The sequence below is a fragment of the Dipodomys spectabilis genome, unplaced genomic scaffold (genome assembly GCF_019054845.1).
Source record: "Dipodomys spectabilis isolate Male_0828 unplaced genomic scaffold, ASM1905484v1 ptg000416l, whole genome shotgun sequence".
Classification (NCBI taxonomy): Eukaryota; Metazoa; Chordata; class Mammalia; order Rodentia; family Heteromyidae; genus Dipodomys; species Dipodomys spectabilis.
The window spans coordinates 1,473,310-1,490,205 of record NW_024871093.1 but is presented as its reverse complement, the minus strand read 5'-3'; the positions used below and the strand labels follow the sequence as shown (position 1 = coordinate 1,490,205).

The 16,896-nt window shown below is 46.3% G+C and overlaps 1 protein-coding gene across 5 annotated transcripts in view; it reads left to right on the top strand.

Annotated features, from left to right (window-relative positions):
• Window positions 1-16,896, top strand: part of Ap1b1 (adaptor related protein complex 1 subunit beta 1) — a 51,834-nt gene that overhangs the window by 10,999 nt on the left and 23,939 nt on the right. For 3 of the 5 annotated variants that reach the window (XM_042667625.1, XM_042667621.1, XM_042667624.1), the window contains exons 2-4: window positions 11,188-11,250; window positions 14,470-14,575; window positions 16,216-16,351. In XM_042667625.1, coding sequence (XP_042523559.1) covers window positions 11,214-11,250; window positions 14,470-14,575; window positions 16,216-16,351 — 279 coding nt within the window. In that variant the 5' untranslated portion in view covers window positions 11,188-11,213. Of the gene's footprint in view, window positions 1-8,399; window positions 8,557-11,181; window positions 11,251-14,469; window positions 14,576-16,215; window positions 16,352-16,896 lie in introns of those variants that run through there. The other 2 variants (XM_042667622.1, XM_042667626.1) reach the window with 2 other exon arrangements.

The window sequence follows — 16,896 nt, the reverse complement described above, 5'->3', positions numbered from 1 at the left end:
TTTCTCAGTTTGCTTTCTCTGAACTGACTTGAAAGAGCCTGTCTTTGTAACCATACTGACTCAAAGAGAAAGTCTGAAATGTGGTTTCTCTACTACTGACTCACCTTCTAACCATCAAGTTGGTCTTACCTGTCTTGCTGTCTGTTAAGTGAACTTTAGTACTCCCCTTTGAGTAGCCTTTTCCTTTTTTGGCAGCGTTGAGGTTTAAACTTGTGTCATTGCATTTGCCAGGCAGGCACTTAACCATTTGAGCCATGCTCCCCCCTGGTTTTGGTTTGCAATTCTCCTGTTTATGCCAGGTAGCAGGATGACAGGTATATGCCACTGGCAAAATGCCAGCTATTAGTTGAAATGGGGTCTTTCTAGCTTTTGCAGATCATGAACCCTGAGCTTCTCAATGTTAACTCCCAGGTAGTTGAAGTTACACACATGAGCATGTCTTTAAAAATACGACAGCTGCCTTGGAATGTAGCTCAGTGGTATAGTACTTGCTTAGCATTGTGAGTCCTGGTTTCCATCCTCCGCCCTACAAAAAATAAGTAAATAAAAAGAGATTCTCGGACAAGTGAGGAGTGGTAAGTAGTCATCATCTCATCAAGCTCTAAGCCTCATGGGGGCAGCACAGTAGGGCATGGCTTATAGTAGTGGACGTTGTGAGATGAACCGACTCTGTCCTTGAAACAAGGTGAAAGCAGAACACATGGGATGATAAGAGTGTGATAATAACCATCCTGACCACCTATTTTCTTCCTTACCATACTGTTCCCTTACCTACCAGCCTATTCTCTTCCTTAGCCACCTCCTTCCCCTCCCTTTTTCCTTCCCTCCCTCCTTTCTTTCCTTTATTTTTTAAAACAGTGTCTTGCTTTGTAGCCCAGGTGAGCTTTCAACTTGTAATCTTCTTGCCTCAGCCTCTTGAGGGCTGGGATTACAAGTGTGATCCCCACATCTGGCTTAACTTAGTCCTGACTCTCCTTGAGTTCATCCTATACTGCTATCCTGCTCCTGCCTGAAGCAGGTTTCTGAGTAGTTGTTGATCAGGGCAGGGGTTAACAGTCAAAGCTCCTAACACAGACCTTCAGGGAGTGCTTTTCCTTGCATGGATGTCTTTTCATTCAGAGAGGAGTTGTGGCAACTGGATCAGACCTGGTCAAGTCTTTTTCTGAGCTTTCTTTCCTGCGCTGTTCCTCTGGTTGTTCTCATAACACCTATTGGCTCCCTTGTTGATTCACCAGAGGCCTGCATTGTTCAGAGCATGAGCCAGCAGAGCCAGCCCCACATTTGTCAGCCCAGTGCAGAGCTTGCCTGAGCTGTGCTGACAGGAATCCCTGCTCTATGGTTAGGCAGGTAGCTCAGTGGTAGAATGTTTGCCTAGTGTGCATGAAGCCCTGGGTTCGATTCCTCAGCATCACGTACACAGGAAAAGCCACTATGGCTCAAGTGGTAGAGTGCTAGCTAGCCATGAACAAAAGAAGTTCACAGACACTACTGTGCCCAGGCCCCTGAGTTCGAGCCCCAGGACTGGCAAAAAAAAAAAAAAGAAGAAGAAGAGAAGAGTGATAGACTTGAAAAACCAGCAATTTAGTTGGACTTTTACTTTGTGAGTATTTTCCCAGGGTCACTCAGCTGTTGGAAGCAAAGCCAGACTTCTTGGCAGCTATACTGGCACTGAATCAGTCTTGCCATTTGCTGTGTTGGCTGAAAGCTAACTCCAAAGCTTTACATTCCTGATCTGCAGTTTTCACTTTCTGTTATTTATCTTGATCAGTAATGGACCCTTGGTTTGGTGACTTTCCTGAGGATCTACCTTTTCATTCATTGTGCCAACAGACATTTTTTTGAACTGTTGGAATGTGCCAGGCATACTGCCAGTCACTAAGTTGAAGCAATACACAGGACAGATCTCAAATTAGAGGTGTGGGGAGAGCTTAGAGAAGTATGAGGCACCATTGAGGCTAATGTCAGGGGGCTGCTGCCTCCTGCACACAGAGAAGCTTCTCTGGGCAGCAGAGTCTGCGCTGAGGCTAGAGAATGAGCAAAGAAGGGAATGGTATTTTCAATAGATGCAACCTTTCTTCTTTTAGTCCTGGTAACACACAGAGCAAAATTTCTAAGTTATAAGAGGAGGAATGATGAACAGTCTCTTACCTCCCTTTTTTCTGGAGGAATCCTGTTAAAATCTCATGCTCACCTTTTTTTTTTTTTGTGTGGGCTTAAACTCAGGACCTTGTTCTTGCCTCTTCTGTTTATTCTAGAACTTAATATAAATGATATAAATGAAGTCCCTGATGTGTGGTTTTTGCATTTCTTCCTTTGGTTTGTTTTCTGTGGTGATGAGGATTGAACGCAGGGCTTCATGCATGCTAAATGTACATTTTTATCCCCCCACTACACTCCAGCTCCAATTACATTTATTTTTAGTGAGCTTTCCTCATTGTCCCATGTCAGAAGGCACTGGTGAAGTACAGACAACATCAGGAGAAGATGGAATTGCAGAGGTTAACAGGTCTTAAGACTGTACTTTTTTTTTTTTTTGTCAGTCATGGGGCCTGAACTCTGGGCCTGGGTACTGTCCCTCAGTTCTTTAGTTCAATACTAGCACTCTACCACTTGATCCACAGCACCACTTCCAGCCTTTTACTGTTTATGTGGTGCTGAGGAATTGAACCCAGGGCCTCATGCATGTGAGATAAGCACTCTACCACTGAGAGTGGTAATCTTTTTTTTGCCGATCGTGGGGCCTGCACTCTGGGTCTGGGTACTGTCCCTCAGCTCTTCAGCTCAAGGCTAACACCCTACCACTTGAGCCACAGTACCACTTCCAGCTTTTTCTGCTTATGTGGTACTGAGGAATCAAACCCAGGGCCTCATGTGTGCAAGGCAAGCGCTCTACTACTGAGCCACCTTCCCAGCCCCTGTAATCTTTTTTAAACTTATTAGTTTTAATAATTTTGAGATTCTGGAGAACAAGTTGAAATATATTCAGTATTTTCTTAGATTTTTATGATCCAAATTGACTTTTTTAGCTTAAAACACAAAAAGATACTTTATATTTTTTGTTTATAAAATTATACAAAGAAGAGGGCTGAGAATGTGGCTAAGTGGTAGGGTGTTTACCTAGCACACATGAAGCCCTGGGTTTGATTCCTCAGTACCACATAAACAGAAAAGGCTGGATGTGGCGTTGTGGCTCAAGTGGTAGAGTGCTAGCCTTGAGCAAAAGAAGCTCAGTGTCCAGACCCTGAGTTGAAGCCCAAAAACTAGCAAAAAAAAAAAAAATTATACATAGATATATAAAGTCTTGAAAATTTTGAGGACTTGTTAAACGCAGTCCTATCTTTGGTGGCTGAAATCCAAACTTGGTGGATAGTATTTTCATGAGGTTGTTTTTGTTTTTGTTTTTGTTTCGCTTCGCTTTTCTTCCTAGGACCTAATTTTTCTGTTTTGATCACATTCCATTTTTTTTTAGTATCACATTCCATTTGATCACATTCCATTTGATCACATTCCATTTTTTAGTATTGTATAGGCATGACGCATCAACTTGAATCGGGCACAGCAGGGACAAAACAGAGGAACACCTTCTGTTAACTTTCCCCTGCTAGCCTCTTGAGGCCTTCCTTGGCCTGGAAGTGATTAACTTAAAGGGTTCATGCCCAGAATTCTCACTCCTTAGCAAGTGACTCGTCATACTGCCCAAAGCACTTTCTGACCAAGTGCCACTTCCAAGGACAAAACCCAAACCCTGGACTTTCTTGCTTAACTTGCCACCTACTTTCAAGGAAAAGGACTTAACCCCTTTGTCATCCCTGTAGTAGGGATGCAGTGCCTGGCAGCAACTCACCAGGGCCTGGAAAAGCATGTCTTCCCAGACATCTGCAGGCCCGAGCTGAGTACTGAGCGACAGAGTTTTCCCCATTCCTGCAGAGAGAATGCAGAATTGTTCTTGAGCTGGCATCCAAGAGACAAATAACACAAGCAAACTCATAACAGAAAAAGGATGCAGAGAGAAGGCGCCCTTCAGTAGGTGCCCGAGCTGTGGGGGAACTTTCCCAGTGGTGGGCTTTGCTGTTTTTAAATCTGGGCTTTGGTATAGCTTTCCAAAGCATTCTTTGCCCAGCATTCCCTTGCTCCTCTCATTTGCTGGATAGGATCACCTTCAGAGGGATACGATTTCTGCATCATCAGTCCTGTGGGGCCCTCTGCAGAGGGATCTGCAGAGTAGACACCGCAGAGGTCAGCAGCAGCCCACACTGGCAGCTCAGGCTGTGCAGTGTCCATGAGCACCTGAGGTGCCTGCCTGTCAGCAGCTCTACTGGCTTGATGGGCTGACCCTGCAGCTCTGTCTGGCTTCACCCCCTACTCCTCAATCCAAGCAGGGTACTGTGTGGTCCTGGCTATTCTTGAAATCTTGGGCTCAAGCAATCCTGAGGATCTGGAACACAGCTACACACTGCCACACCCATTTTATTCTCCCAAAAAAGATCCCTTAAAGCCCACCCCTCCTCCTGGTCAGTAGTGTAAAACACCCTTGCTGCTAACAGGTTATATTGTGGCCCCCAGATACTGTGTTGTTCCTACTACAGAGGAGGAATATACTCCTGACAGCTTCCTATGGTTGGGGAAGAAAGAACTCTCGAGAAGCCCTGAAGTTCTTCCTCACCCCCAAACCCCATCGTGAATCTTAATCTCTGGGCTTGGGTGCTGTGCCTCAGCTCTTCAGCTCAAGGCTAGTGCTTTGCCTCTTGAGCCACAGCACCAAGTCTGGTTTTCTAATGGTTTATTGGAGATAGGAGTCTCATGGACTTTTCTGCCCAGGCTGGCTTTGAACCACAGACCTCAGATCCCAGCCTCTTGAGTAGCTAGGATTGCAGGTGTGAGCCACTGGTGCCTGTTTACTCTTATTTCCTTCTAGATTCTGGGTGGATTTGTTTGCTTTTTTTTATTATTTTTTTAAAATAAGGTCTTACTATGTGGCTGGCCTTGAACTCATCATTCTTCTGGCATTATAGGCCTGTACCACCACACCTGGCTGTTTCCTTTTAAAATTTAATGTTGGAGGTGTATATGTATTACTTTCTGTGGTTCTTTGAGTTTTAGCTTCTGTCATTCCTCTTTATAGATTAAGGTGTCCTTGAGAGCCAGGCACCGGTGGCTCACAACTATAATTCTGCTGCTCAGGAGGCTGAGATCTGAGGATCACAGTTCAAAAGCCAGCCTGGGCAGAAAAGCCTATAAAACTTTTTTTTTTTTTGGTCTTGGGGTTTGAACTCTGGGCCTGGTCACTGTCCCTGAGCTCTTCAGCTCAAGGCTAGTGCTCTACCACTGAGCCACGGCACCACTTCTTGTTTTCTGGTGGCTCATTAGAGATAAGAGTCTCATGGACTTTCCTGTCCGTGCTGACTTTGAACCATGATCCTCAGATCTCAGCCTCCTGAGTAGCTAGGATTACAGGTGTGAGTGCTGGCAATATTTATTTATTTATTTATTTTGCCAGTCTTGGGGCTTGAACTAGGGGTCTGGGCACTATCCCTGAGCTTCTTTTGCTCAAGACTAGCACTCTAACGCTTGAGCCACAGCACCACCTCCAGCTTTTTCTGTTTTTGTGGTACTGAGGAATTGAACCCAGGGCTTCATGCATGCTAGGCAAGAACTCAAGAACTCTACCACTAAGCCACCTTCCCAGCCTTTAAGGTATAGCCCAGGCTGGTCTAGAACTCATGATCCTCTGCCTAATCCTTGTTGATTACCGGCGTGCGTCACCATGGCCGGCACCTGTAAAACTCTTATCTCCAATTAACCACCAGAGAGCTGTGGTATAAGTGATAGAGCACCAGTCCTGAGCAAAAAAAGCTAAGGAAGAATGCCCTGGCCCTGAGTGCAAACCTCAGTAATAGCACACATGCACAAAAAAAGGTTAGCCTTGAGAACAGGATGTCCTATTTTACATACATTTTTTCCAGTTGTGATCACGTTTGTAATTTCTTGAGCCTTGCAGCTTTTTTTTTTTTTTTTGTCGGTCGTGGGGCTTGAACTCTGGGCCTGGGCGCTGTCCCTCAGCTCTTCAGCTCAAGGTGAGCGCTCTACCACTTGAGCTACAGCGCCACGTCCGGTTTTCTGGTGGTTTATTGGAGATAGGAGTCTCACAGTCTCTCCTGCCCGGGCTGGCTTTGAACTGCGATCCTCAGATCTCAGCCTCCTGAGTAGCTAGGATTACAGGCGTGAGCCACCAGCGCCCGGCCCTTGCAGCTCTTTATGATATCAGAAGTATCTTGTTCTCCCAGCCCTTAGAGCTCCTCAAAACATTCTTAAAGCTTTATAAAGAACCTCTAAAGTAAGCACCTGTGAATCACAACCTGAGGGTTGATCCTCAAAGCCAGCCTGAGCATTCAAATCCTGGAGCCTTACCTCCACTTAGCCAGCAAAAAGCCAGAACTGGAGGCATATCTCATGGTAGAATGTCAGCTGTTGGCACAAGAAAGACAAGAACGGGGCTGGGAAGGTGGCTCAGTGGTAGAGTGCTTGCCTTGCATGCTCAAGGCCCTGGGTTCAATTCCTCAGCACCACATAAGCAGAAAGAAAAAAAAGCCGGAAGTGGCGCTGTGGCTCAAGTGGTAGAGTGCTAGCCTTGAGCTGAAGAGCTGAGGGACAGCGCCCAGGCCCAGAGTTCAGGCCCTACGACTGGACCAAAAAAAAAAGAAAGACAAGAACACAAGGTCCTGAGTTTAAGCCCCAGTATTGGCAAATACACCACACACACACTCTCTCTCTCTCTCTCTCTCTCTCTCTCTCTCTCTTCTGGAATTGTGATGGTTTTCGGGGAAAGTGGTTTCATGTATAAACAAAAAATAATTAGTTTCGGGCTGGGAAGGTGGCTCAGTGGTAGAGTGCTTGCCTTGCATGCTCGAGGCCCTGGGTTTGATTCCTCAGCACCACATAAGCAAAAAGAAAAAAGCCGGAAGTGGCGCTGTGGCTCAAGTGGTAGAGCGCTAGCCTTGAGCTGAAGAGCTGAGGGACAGCGGCCAGGCCCAGAGTTCAGGCCCCACTACCGGACCCAAAAAAAATAAATAAATAAAAATAATTAGTTTCATGTATAAACAAAAAATAATTAACCTAGCAAATATAAGGCAAAATTCAATCCCCAAGACCACCAAAAAATTTTGTTTCAGTTAATTCCTATTGAAAAATAAATGCTAACTCATTACATAACAGAGCCCTCTGAGCAGGCTAAGCTTTGAGATCTCCAGTGGCCCCTTTTCATTTCTTTCAACTAACGTCAGTTGAACACTTGCCATATGCAGAGCTGTGAGCAGGGCCATGTCTATCCTCCCTTTGTGGTTCTGTCTGGAGCCCTGGCTCATACTGTGGGGACTGGTAAAGTAGATGCCCCACTGCGCAACTTGTACCATCAGACGCAGCAGTCTCCTCTGAGGTCCCTTTCCAGGACTTACATCATTAAACAAGACTGTCTGCTCTTTCCTGCAGCTCCCATTGCAAAAGGCCATCACCTTTCCCACTTTGCAAAGCAAGAGGAAAATGGCATTGTGTCCATTTTTCTTTATCCTGATTATCAGCAGTCTTTCTTCCTTTATTCTGTCAGGGTCCACAAAGGACTCAAGGCAACCTCAGACAGACCATGCTTGTTTCCCATTAATTACTGAAACAAAGAATCAGCTAGGGGGATATCTTCATTGCCATCCTGCCATAAATATTAGCCAATGCAAGCCAAACCTGGAGAAACAGTTGTGCTGAAAAAATTGCTGCATTGGTTTGTTTCCAGGGAATATAAATTGACCCATCATGTGTTGCACAATTTCATGTTGCCCCTGCATAGCAAATGCAAAGGAGATGTTTATGAGCCGTGCATGGTGGCTCATTCCTGTAATCCTTGCACTCAGGAGGCTGAGGCAGGAGGATTTCAGGTTTAAGCCTTCCTGGGCAAGGGCAAGTTAGCTCCAAGACAGCTTGAGTTATATAATGAGACTGTGTCTCAGAAAACTAATTGGGATTGGGAAGGTGGCTCAGTGGTAGAGTGCTTGCCTTGTATGCATGAGGCCCTGGGTTCGATTCCTCAGCACCAAATAAGCAGAAAAAGCCCGAAGTGGCACTGTGGTAGAGTGCTAGCCTTGAGCTGAAGAACTGAAGGACAGAGTGCAGGCCTTACAAACGACCAAAAAAAAAAAAAAATCAACTACAACAAAAACAGCCAAAAAGGTGTTTATGATACAAAGGAAATTCATTACATGGCCTGACATACCATGAGAAGATAGTACTTAGCTATCTAAGGGGTAGGGGACCACAAGTATATATAATTATTAAACAGTCCTGGTCAAAGTGTGGACCTGGTTGATCATTATTTTAGTTATCAGCACTGGTCAGGATAGACAAGTTATCGTTTGCCTAAAGATAGTCTCCTAAGGAGGCTCTATTGTTCCTTAAGGGTTGTTATGGTCTCTGGCCATTTTAAAGATGTTACCCTCCTGGATTCCAAGGTGAGTGCAAGGTGATTTCAGAGAGAATGGGCTTAAAGCAAAGATACTTTAAAAATGGGGGCAGGTATGTCAAGCTTTACCTGTTTTTTTTATTTTAGTACATTCATGGTCCCATGTAAGGAGTAGTGTTTTTCAGCAAATTATTCTTTTTTTGGGGGGGAGGGGTCCGGTTGTAGGGCCTGAACTCTGGGCTTGGGTGCTGTCCCTCACCTCTTCAGCTCAAGACAAGCTCTCTACTGCTTGAGCTACAGCATCACTTCCGGTTTTCTAGTGGTTTATTGGAGATAATAGTCTCACGGACTTTCCTGCCCAGGCTGGCTTTGAACTGTGATCCTCAGATCTCAGCCTCCTGAATAGCTAGGATTACAGGCGTGAGCCACCGGTGCCTGGCTTAGCAAATTATTCTTCATACCCTCTTCTTTCTCCTCTTCTTCCTTTTTCTTTCCTAACTTCCTTCCTTTTTCTTAAAGACAGTCATGTGCCATCACACCTGTATACAGGTAAATTGGAAGTTTTTTTGGTCTGATCCCTTAGCTACCATCCTCCTCCTCAGATGGATGAAACAGAATTCCCTCATCTATAGAACATAGCACTGTGCTGAGACGCTGTGACTGGACAAGTTACATGACATCTTCAAGCCTGTTTCCTCGTGTGCACGATGGAGTTTACAGCCATTCGTCATTCTAATGACAGGAGTGAATGAGATAATACCTAGAAACCCTGCCTTTAATAGAGACTCAGAAGATGCTCACTTCTTAATAAATCTCAGAAGCCTCTGCCATGTATTGTAGGGGCTTGACTCCTTTTATCTTTCATCTGTTGGTCCCAAAGAGCTATTGATGTAGTAGACACTTACTAAGTGCTTTTTGAGTGAAAGAGGAGAGCTTAGTACTATTGTACTTCAAATAATGAGTTTTCCACTGGGCAATGAAAGACACCTTGAGGGACTGGGAATTTGGCTTAGTACTAGAGTACTTGCCTAGCATTCATGAAGCCCTGGGTGCTATGGCTCAAATGGTAGAGTGCTAGCCTTGAGCTCAGGGACAGTGCTCAGGCCCTGAGTTCAAGCCCCAGGACCAGCATTAAAAAGGGGGGGGGGGGCTGGGAAGGTGGCTCAGTGGTAGAGTGCTTGCCTTGCGTGCATGAGGCCCTGGGTTCAATTCCTCAGCACCACATAAGAAAAAAGCCGGAAGTGGTGCTGTGGCTCAAGTGGTAGAGCGCTAGCCTTGAGCTGAAGAGCTGAGGGACAGCGCCCAGGCCCAGAGTTCAGGGTCCACGAACGGACCCAAAAAAAAAAAAGTTTGGTACAACTTATGAAGAGAAGAAACCTGTCTCCTCGTCTTCCCCAAGCTCATTGGCATTTACAGGGTGCTGATAGGACCTCCTGAAGAGGTTTTGATAAAGCCTGTGTGTGGTGCCTTTAGAACTGTGTAGGGGGGCTAGGAAGGTGGCTCAGTAGTAGAACGCTTGCCTTGCATGCATGAGGCCCTGAGTTCGATTCCTCAGCACCACATAAACAAAAAGAAAAAAGCCGGAAGTGGCACTGTGGCTCAAGTGGTAGAGTGCTAGCCTTGAGGTGAAGAGCTGAGAGACAGCGCCCAGGCCCAGAGTTCAGGCCCCATGACCGGACCCCAAAAAAAAAAAAGAAAAGAAAAAAGAACTGTGTAGGGCAAGGTGAGCAGTACCAAGGAGCTGCTGGACTGTGGTATAAAGCAGTACCAAGGAGCTGCTGGACTGTGGTACAAGTGGCTTTTACTCTGTGGAGTCTCGGAGGACTTAGTTATCTCCTTGCTGATGGTGGGGATAATGATATGTAAGTTGATTCCAGTGGTACATTGTTTTGGATAGTGATACAGCCAAACCCACCGGTCCTTATACAGATATTTCTGTGGTAGAGATTTCTAGAAGTAGAATTGCAGTCAAAAGATACATTCAGGGGCTGGGAAGGTGGCTCGGTGGTAGAGCACATGCCTTGTATGCCAGAGGCCCTGGGTCGATTCCTCAGAACCACATAAGCAAAAAGAAAAAAGCTGGAAGTGGCGCTGTGGCTCAAGTGGTAGAGCGCTAGCCTTGAGCTGAAGAGCTGAGGGACAGCGCCCAGGCCCAGAGTTCAGGCCCCATGACCGAACCTAAAAAAAACCCCAACCAAACAAACAAACAAAAGATACATTCATAATTTATTCCTCAGAATTATCCTTCAGAGCTGGGTGCTAGCTGGGTGCTGCTAGCTCAAGCCTGTAATCCTAGCTACTCAGGAGGCTAAGATCTGAGGGTCTCGGTTCAAAGCCAGCTCAGGCAAGAAAGTCTGAGACTCTTATCTCCAATTAACCACCAGAAAAAAATAGAAGTGACGCTGTGGTTCAAATGGTAGAGTACTGGCCCTGAGCTGAAGGAGCTGAGGGACAGCACCCAGGCCCTTTGTTCAAGCTTCAAGACTGGCACATGCACACGCACGCGTGTGCGCACGCGCGCGCACACACACACACACACACACACACACACACACACACACACACACAAATTATCCTTCAAAATCTGACCAGCCATGGTCTAATATGTCATTTGCTTGGGAAAGATAAACTGCTATCTTCCCCTGCCTCATGTGTGCTGAATGCCCCTCCTCTTCCCGCTTCTGCTCATCCTAACTGAAAATTGAACAGAACACAGCTCAGAGTCACCCCTCTCTGTCTTGCAGAGTCCAGCCACTGATAAGGAACCAAAATGACTGACTCAAAATACTTCACCACAACTAAGAAAGGTACTGTGTTTTCATTCTGGGTCTGTCCTATTTGCCTTGCTTGACCCTTCTGAGTGCTTTCTGGAGAGCTGGAGCAGGAATAGGGTGAAGACCAGAAGGCACTAATGAGAGCGGCCTAGAGCTTCTTTACCTGTGGATCCAGAACCTTGAGTTGTTGCTAGTGTAAGGAATTGATTGATTGCTCCTTTTAGAACTCAGGAATGGAAAGGTAGGTATCAGCCTTAAGTGTGGGAAAAAGCTCTTCCCCTTTTTCTTCCCTGTAGTTTAAAAATATTTGACTATAATGGGTTTCTTTTCTCTTTCTCCCCCTCTCCCTCTCCCTTTCCCTCTTCCCCTTCTCTGTCCCTTTCCCTTTCCCTCTGTCCCTCTCCCATATCTTAGGGCTGGAACTCAGGACTTAGGCACTGTCCCTGAGCTTTCATATTCAAGGCTAGCACTCTACCACTTGAGGCACATATCTACTTTATGCTTTTTGGTGTTTAATTGGAGATCAAAGTCTCATGGACTTCCCTTCCTGGGCTAGATTTGAACTATAATCCTCAGATCTCAGCCTCCTGAGTAGCTAGGATTATAGGCATGAGCCACCAGTACCTGGCTTCTTTCTCTCTTTGAGGGAGGCCTGGACAATTAAAAACAAAAGGAAGTAGAGCTGTGGCTCAAAGAGGTAGAGCGCTAGCCTTGAGCAAAAAAGCTCAGAGACAGCACCCAGGTCCTGAGTTCAAGCCCCAGGACTGTCACAGAAACAACAAAAATACCATATACTACTATCAGCAACCCCAGATTGCAGTGCATGTGTGTATACTATTGAGTACATACTTGGTCCTCATGGGTGAGCACTTTTTTTTTTTTTTTGAAAAGTTCTCATCCTGTTTTTCCTTTGACATTATCATAAACATTTCCAAGCAGTTCTAATGACTGGTATTAAGTTAACTGAGTTTGCCCCAATAAAATGTGCTAAGTGCTGGGAAGGTGTCTCAGTGGTAGAGTGCTTGTCTTGCATGCATGAGGCCCTGGGTTTGATTCCTCAGCACCACATAAGCAGAAAAGGCCAGAAGTGGAGCTATGGCTCAAGTGGTAGAGCACTAGCCTTGAGCTGAAAAGCTGAGGGTCAGCGCCCAGGCCCAGAGTTCAGGGCCCACAACTGGCAAAAATAAAAAAATTTAAAAAATTAAATAAAATGTGCTAAGCTAGGCTTATTTTGTTGGATATTTTGGTTCCTTTTGTTTTTAAGGAAATGGAAATGTTGTGACTGACAAATGTTCTTTAACCCTCTTTAGCTTAGAACTGCAAGATGTACAGATTCCTCCTGGCTCTATTGAGCAATATCCTGAGTGGCCCTTTCTCAAGGCTGTGTTAGATAATGGTTCTTTATTAACCATTTAGCTGTTTCTCAAGTCTCTAGTCTCAGTTCTATAGTGAGCACTATATTATTCAGTCATGACTTCAAACCAAAACTATTTGTTTTCTTTTTTCTCATTGAAAGTCCACCTAGAACTTTGACAGCACTTTTCCCAGCTTAATAGTCCTCTTTCACCTCCACCTCAAGAAAATTGAGCTGGGCACTGGTGGCTCACATTTGTAAATCACAGCAGGAGGCTGAGATCTGAGGATGGCAGGTCAAAGCCAGCCCAGACACAAAAGTCTGTGAAACTCTTCAATTTTTTTGGGGGGGGGGGGTCCAGTCGTGAGGCCTGAACTCTGGGCCTGGGCGCTGTCCCTCAGCTCTTCATCTCAAGGCTAGCGCTCTACTACTTGAGCCACACCAACCACTTCCAGCTTTTTTTCTTTTTGCTTATGTGGTGCTGAGGAATCAAACCCAGGGCCTCATGCATGCAAGGCAAGCACTCTACCACTGAGCCACCTTCCCAGCCCCTAAAACGCTTCAATTAACCACCAAAAAGCTGGAGGTGTAGTGGTAGCTCAAGTAGTAGACTGAAAAAGCTCAGAGAGGGGCTGGGAAGGTGGCTCAGTGGTAGAGGGCTTGCCTTGCATACATGAGGCCTTGGGTTCAATTCCTTACCACCACATAAGCAGAAAAGGCTGGAAGTGATGCTGTAGCTCAAGTAGAAGAGCACTAACCTTGAGCTGAAATGCTGAGGGACAGCACCCAGGCCCAGAGTTCAATTCCCTACTACCGATAAAAAAAAAAAAAACTTGGGACTTCCATTCTACCAAAGACAACTCAATAGCAGCAGCAGCTACTCTTAATACAGGCCACCCAGTGCCAGGCTCCAAGATGAGTGTTCACTTCTGTGTATAGTGCCCAAGCAAGAGGTGGAGGCAGGCAGGGTAGCCGGTTCAGAGAGGCAAAGGATCATCTGGGATAGGCCTAAGCCTAAGGACTTAGAGCATGAGCTTCAGAGGGAGCGGGTAGGGTTTTGCACCTTTGCCCTCTCCCCTGCTAGTTGCATGTACATAATTGGGCCTTTTACAGCCTCCATTTGCTCATCTGTCAAATGGGGAATGCAGAGTTTGTGTGAAAATAATGAGGGGGGAGATGTGATGCCAGCTCAGAGAAAGGCTTAGGAAATTCCCTACCCTGTTAGCTGGTTCTGATTATCTCCACAGAGCAACCTCACTTCCTTGTTTCCTTTGTCCGAATCATCAAGTTCTTAAGAACAATTTATTATATGCTAGAACCCTCGTGGGACATTTGAATTCCCATTTCCACCATTTCCAAGCTTAGCAACCACTTGTCACTCAGGAAGTGAAACCCTGAGCCAGCTGTTTGAGCTTGTGGTCCTAGGAAAACAGGAAAGACGTATGGTATTGATCAAATCCTGCTTCCCCTCAATCCCTGAGAACCCAGGGCTCATCACACTCAGCCTTTAGAGTCTTTACAGGGAATAGCTGAGGAGAGCTTTGCTTTTTTTTTTTTTTTGTCAGTCATGGGGCTTGAACTCAGGATCTAGGCCTAGTCCCTGAGCTCTTTTGCTCAAGGTTAGCACTCTGTCACTTAGAGCCACAGCTCTACTCTCTCAGGACCTTGCACCACCACCACCACCACTATAGTTCCTATTGCTTCAATTCAACATGGCCTCTAAGCTTCCATCACTGTAATTCCTCTCTTAAGCATCCCTCACTGTTGCATGTCCCACCCAAAGCTAGGGGTCTTAGGCTACCTTCTGTCTCCCCCTAGTTCTTTGAGAAGTTAGGGCAGGCATTTGTCTCCTGGCAGGGGATAAGGATGGACTCTTTATGCTTGCCTCCTTTTCTTAGGAGAGATCTTCGAGCTGAAGGCCGAGCTCAACAGTGACAAGAAGGAAAAGAAGAAGGAAGCAGTAAAGAAAGTGATTGCATCGATGACCGTGGGCAAAGACGTCAGGTGTGCAGGTGTAGGACAAGTAGCTGCTGGACACTGGCTGATGGAGGAATTCCTCGATTGGGTCCAGTTGGGATCTCTCCTTTCGGGCCATCTAGGGACCCATGCCTCCTCATACAGCTCCTTTTGTGAGCCCCTGTTCCAAACAGAATGCTTTGTTTCACAAAAGTCACAAGCTCAAATGCCAGTGGCTCTGGCAGTCACGAAACAAATGAAGCAAATGGGTTGAAAAAGTAGTGGTGGTAGTTGTATGTGTCAGGGACCCTCTCAGAAGCTCCAGAGAGTTGCAGCTGCTGGAGATGATGACCCAAGTATGGCCAGCTCTTCAAAAGACTGGGAAATGTGGATTTTTTGTTTGGTACTCCCTGATTGAAGTTTCCAGACAACATTAAATTTATACACATCCCTGCAGATTGGATTTCTCTGACTTGTTGTTGGTTTGCAACCGGCAGCTGGAGCAGACAAGATGTAGGAGGGCTACTGCACCTTCACTCAAGCGTTCCTGACACCTGGAATGCCCATGACCAACTTGCTCTCCCATTGCTTAAAGCCCACCCAACACCTGGCTTCTGTTGCCTTCCCTCATCACGCCAGCCTGCTCCCCTGAAGTCAGCATTTGTTCTCTGTTCCTTCACCTAGCACAAGTCTAGACAGTTCTCACGTTTAGCTGCCCATCAGATTGAGAAGTCCCCAAAGACAGGGATGGATTTTATGCCAACTCAATGTTTGCAGTGCTTCAGAATCTGCAGAGTACTTTCAGATACAATTTCTCAGTAGTTCTTAAATTCCCATTGTAGGCAATGATGTTTTACTACCAAAGAAACATGATAAAAAGTGAGGGAAATAAATGACTGCCTAGCAGTCCCATGGCTAATGTCAGAACTTGGATTCAGTCCCAGGAACTTAAGTGTCATCTTTGCCTCAGAGACCTAAGATTTATGTGGGGCAGCTCTCCACCCAGGACCTGCCTGTCATACCATCCCACTGCTCCAGACTTTCCCACGGTTGCCCACCCCAGGCTAGCCCAGGCAAGGCCTTCCTGCCACAAACTCAGGAGAAACAGCAGAGACCTGCTGAGGACACTCACAGAAGGATTGGGTATCTGATGGAAAACTGGCCTCCTTCCAAGACCAATTCCTTCCACTAGCACACTGCAGTCACCTCCTCACAGAGGAAATGTCTTTGTTCTTCCACCTCAAAAGAGCTTCCTTTGCTGGTGCAGAAGGTCCCAGAGAGCAAGTCAGGTTCATCAGTACTTCCTCCTGCCCCCCACCCTTCTTCCTGGTGTGTCACCTCCCAAGGTGACACCTCTCCTTTAGCTCCAAAGACACTGCCCACTGGGGCTTGGGAAGTAAGAATCAAGAGGGGAGGTGATGGTTCAGAAACAGAGAATTGGTCTCTATATTTCTCAGCTCAAGAGGGCCTGAGACCCTCTAGGACCCTTAGATACCATCTTGGGAAGAATTCCATCCAGGATAGCAGGAGTCATAAGTCAGACCTGCCTCCTCAGACAGGTTAACATTTCTGATCCTCAGTATTATCTTCTTGCTATTAGACTAAGTATGTTAAGCCCTTAGCACCAAGCCTTTACTGAAAATCCCTCCTTCAGGCTGTCCTTTACTAACTCAGCTTTGACCTTCTAGTGCCCTCTTTCCGGATGTGGTGAACTGCATGCAGACAGACAACCTGGAGCTGAAGAAGCTGGTGTACCTGTACTTGATGAACTATGCCAAGAGCCAGCCTGATATGGCCATCATGGCCGTCAACACCTTTGTGAAGGTAACTAGGAGCTCAGTGGGAGGAGGGACCAGGGTTGCCAAGGTCCTTGGGCCTAGGATTGGGATGCTGAGGCTCCTTTCCAGACTGTCAGACTGCGTCTGCCTGCACAGGCTGATGGCCAGTTCCTCCAGCAGAGGGCTCCCTATCTTCCCAGAAACATGGCTGGCTTTTGCGCTGTCTTTGCTAGAGCAGGATTCAGCAAGTGTCTTGAGAGTGGCTCTGTGCTTCTTCCAGATTACCCCCTCTACATTTTCTGTCCCCAGATGAGGATCCAGCTTACATATGGAAAACAGAGTTCTGGTACTAGGCAGCTGTGGGTTTAGGTCACGAGTCTGCTCTGTGACTTTGGGTGATTGCCCTTCTTCCCCAATAGTCTCAGCTTCCTCACCTGTGGAACAGGGCCACAATTGTAATCTGCTGTGAGGATTAGTAAGACAGTGTGCAGATCCCCTGCCATGGTATTTGGTGACCGCTCAGTATCCATCACCTGCCATTTACTTGGGTTCTACTGACCGTGGGAGAGCTGCAAGCTAGGAAGAATAGGA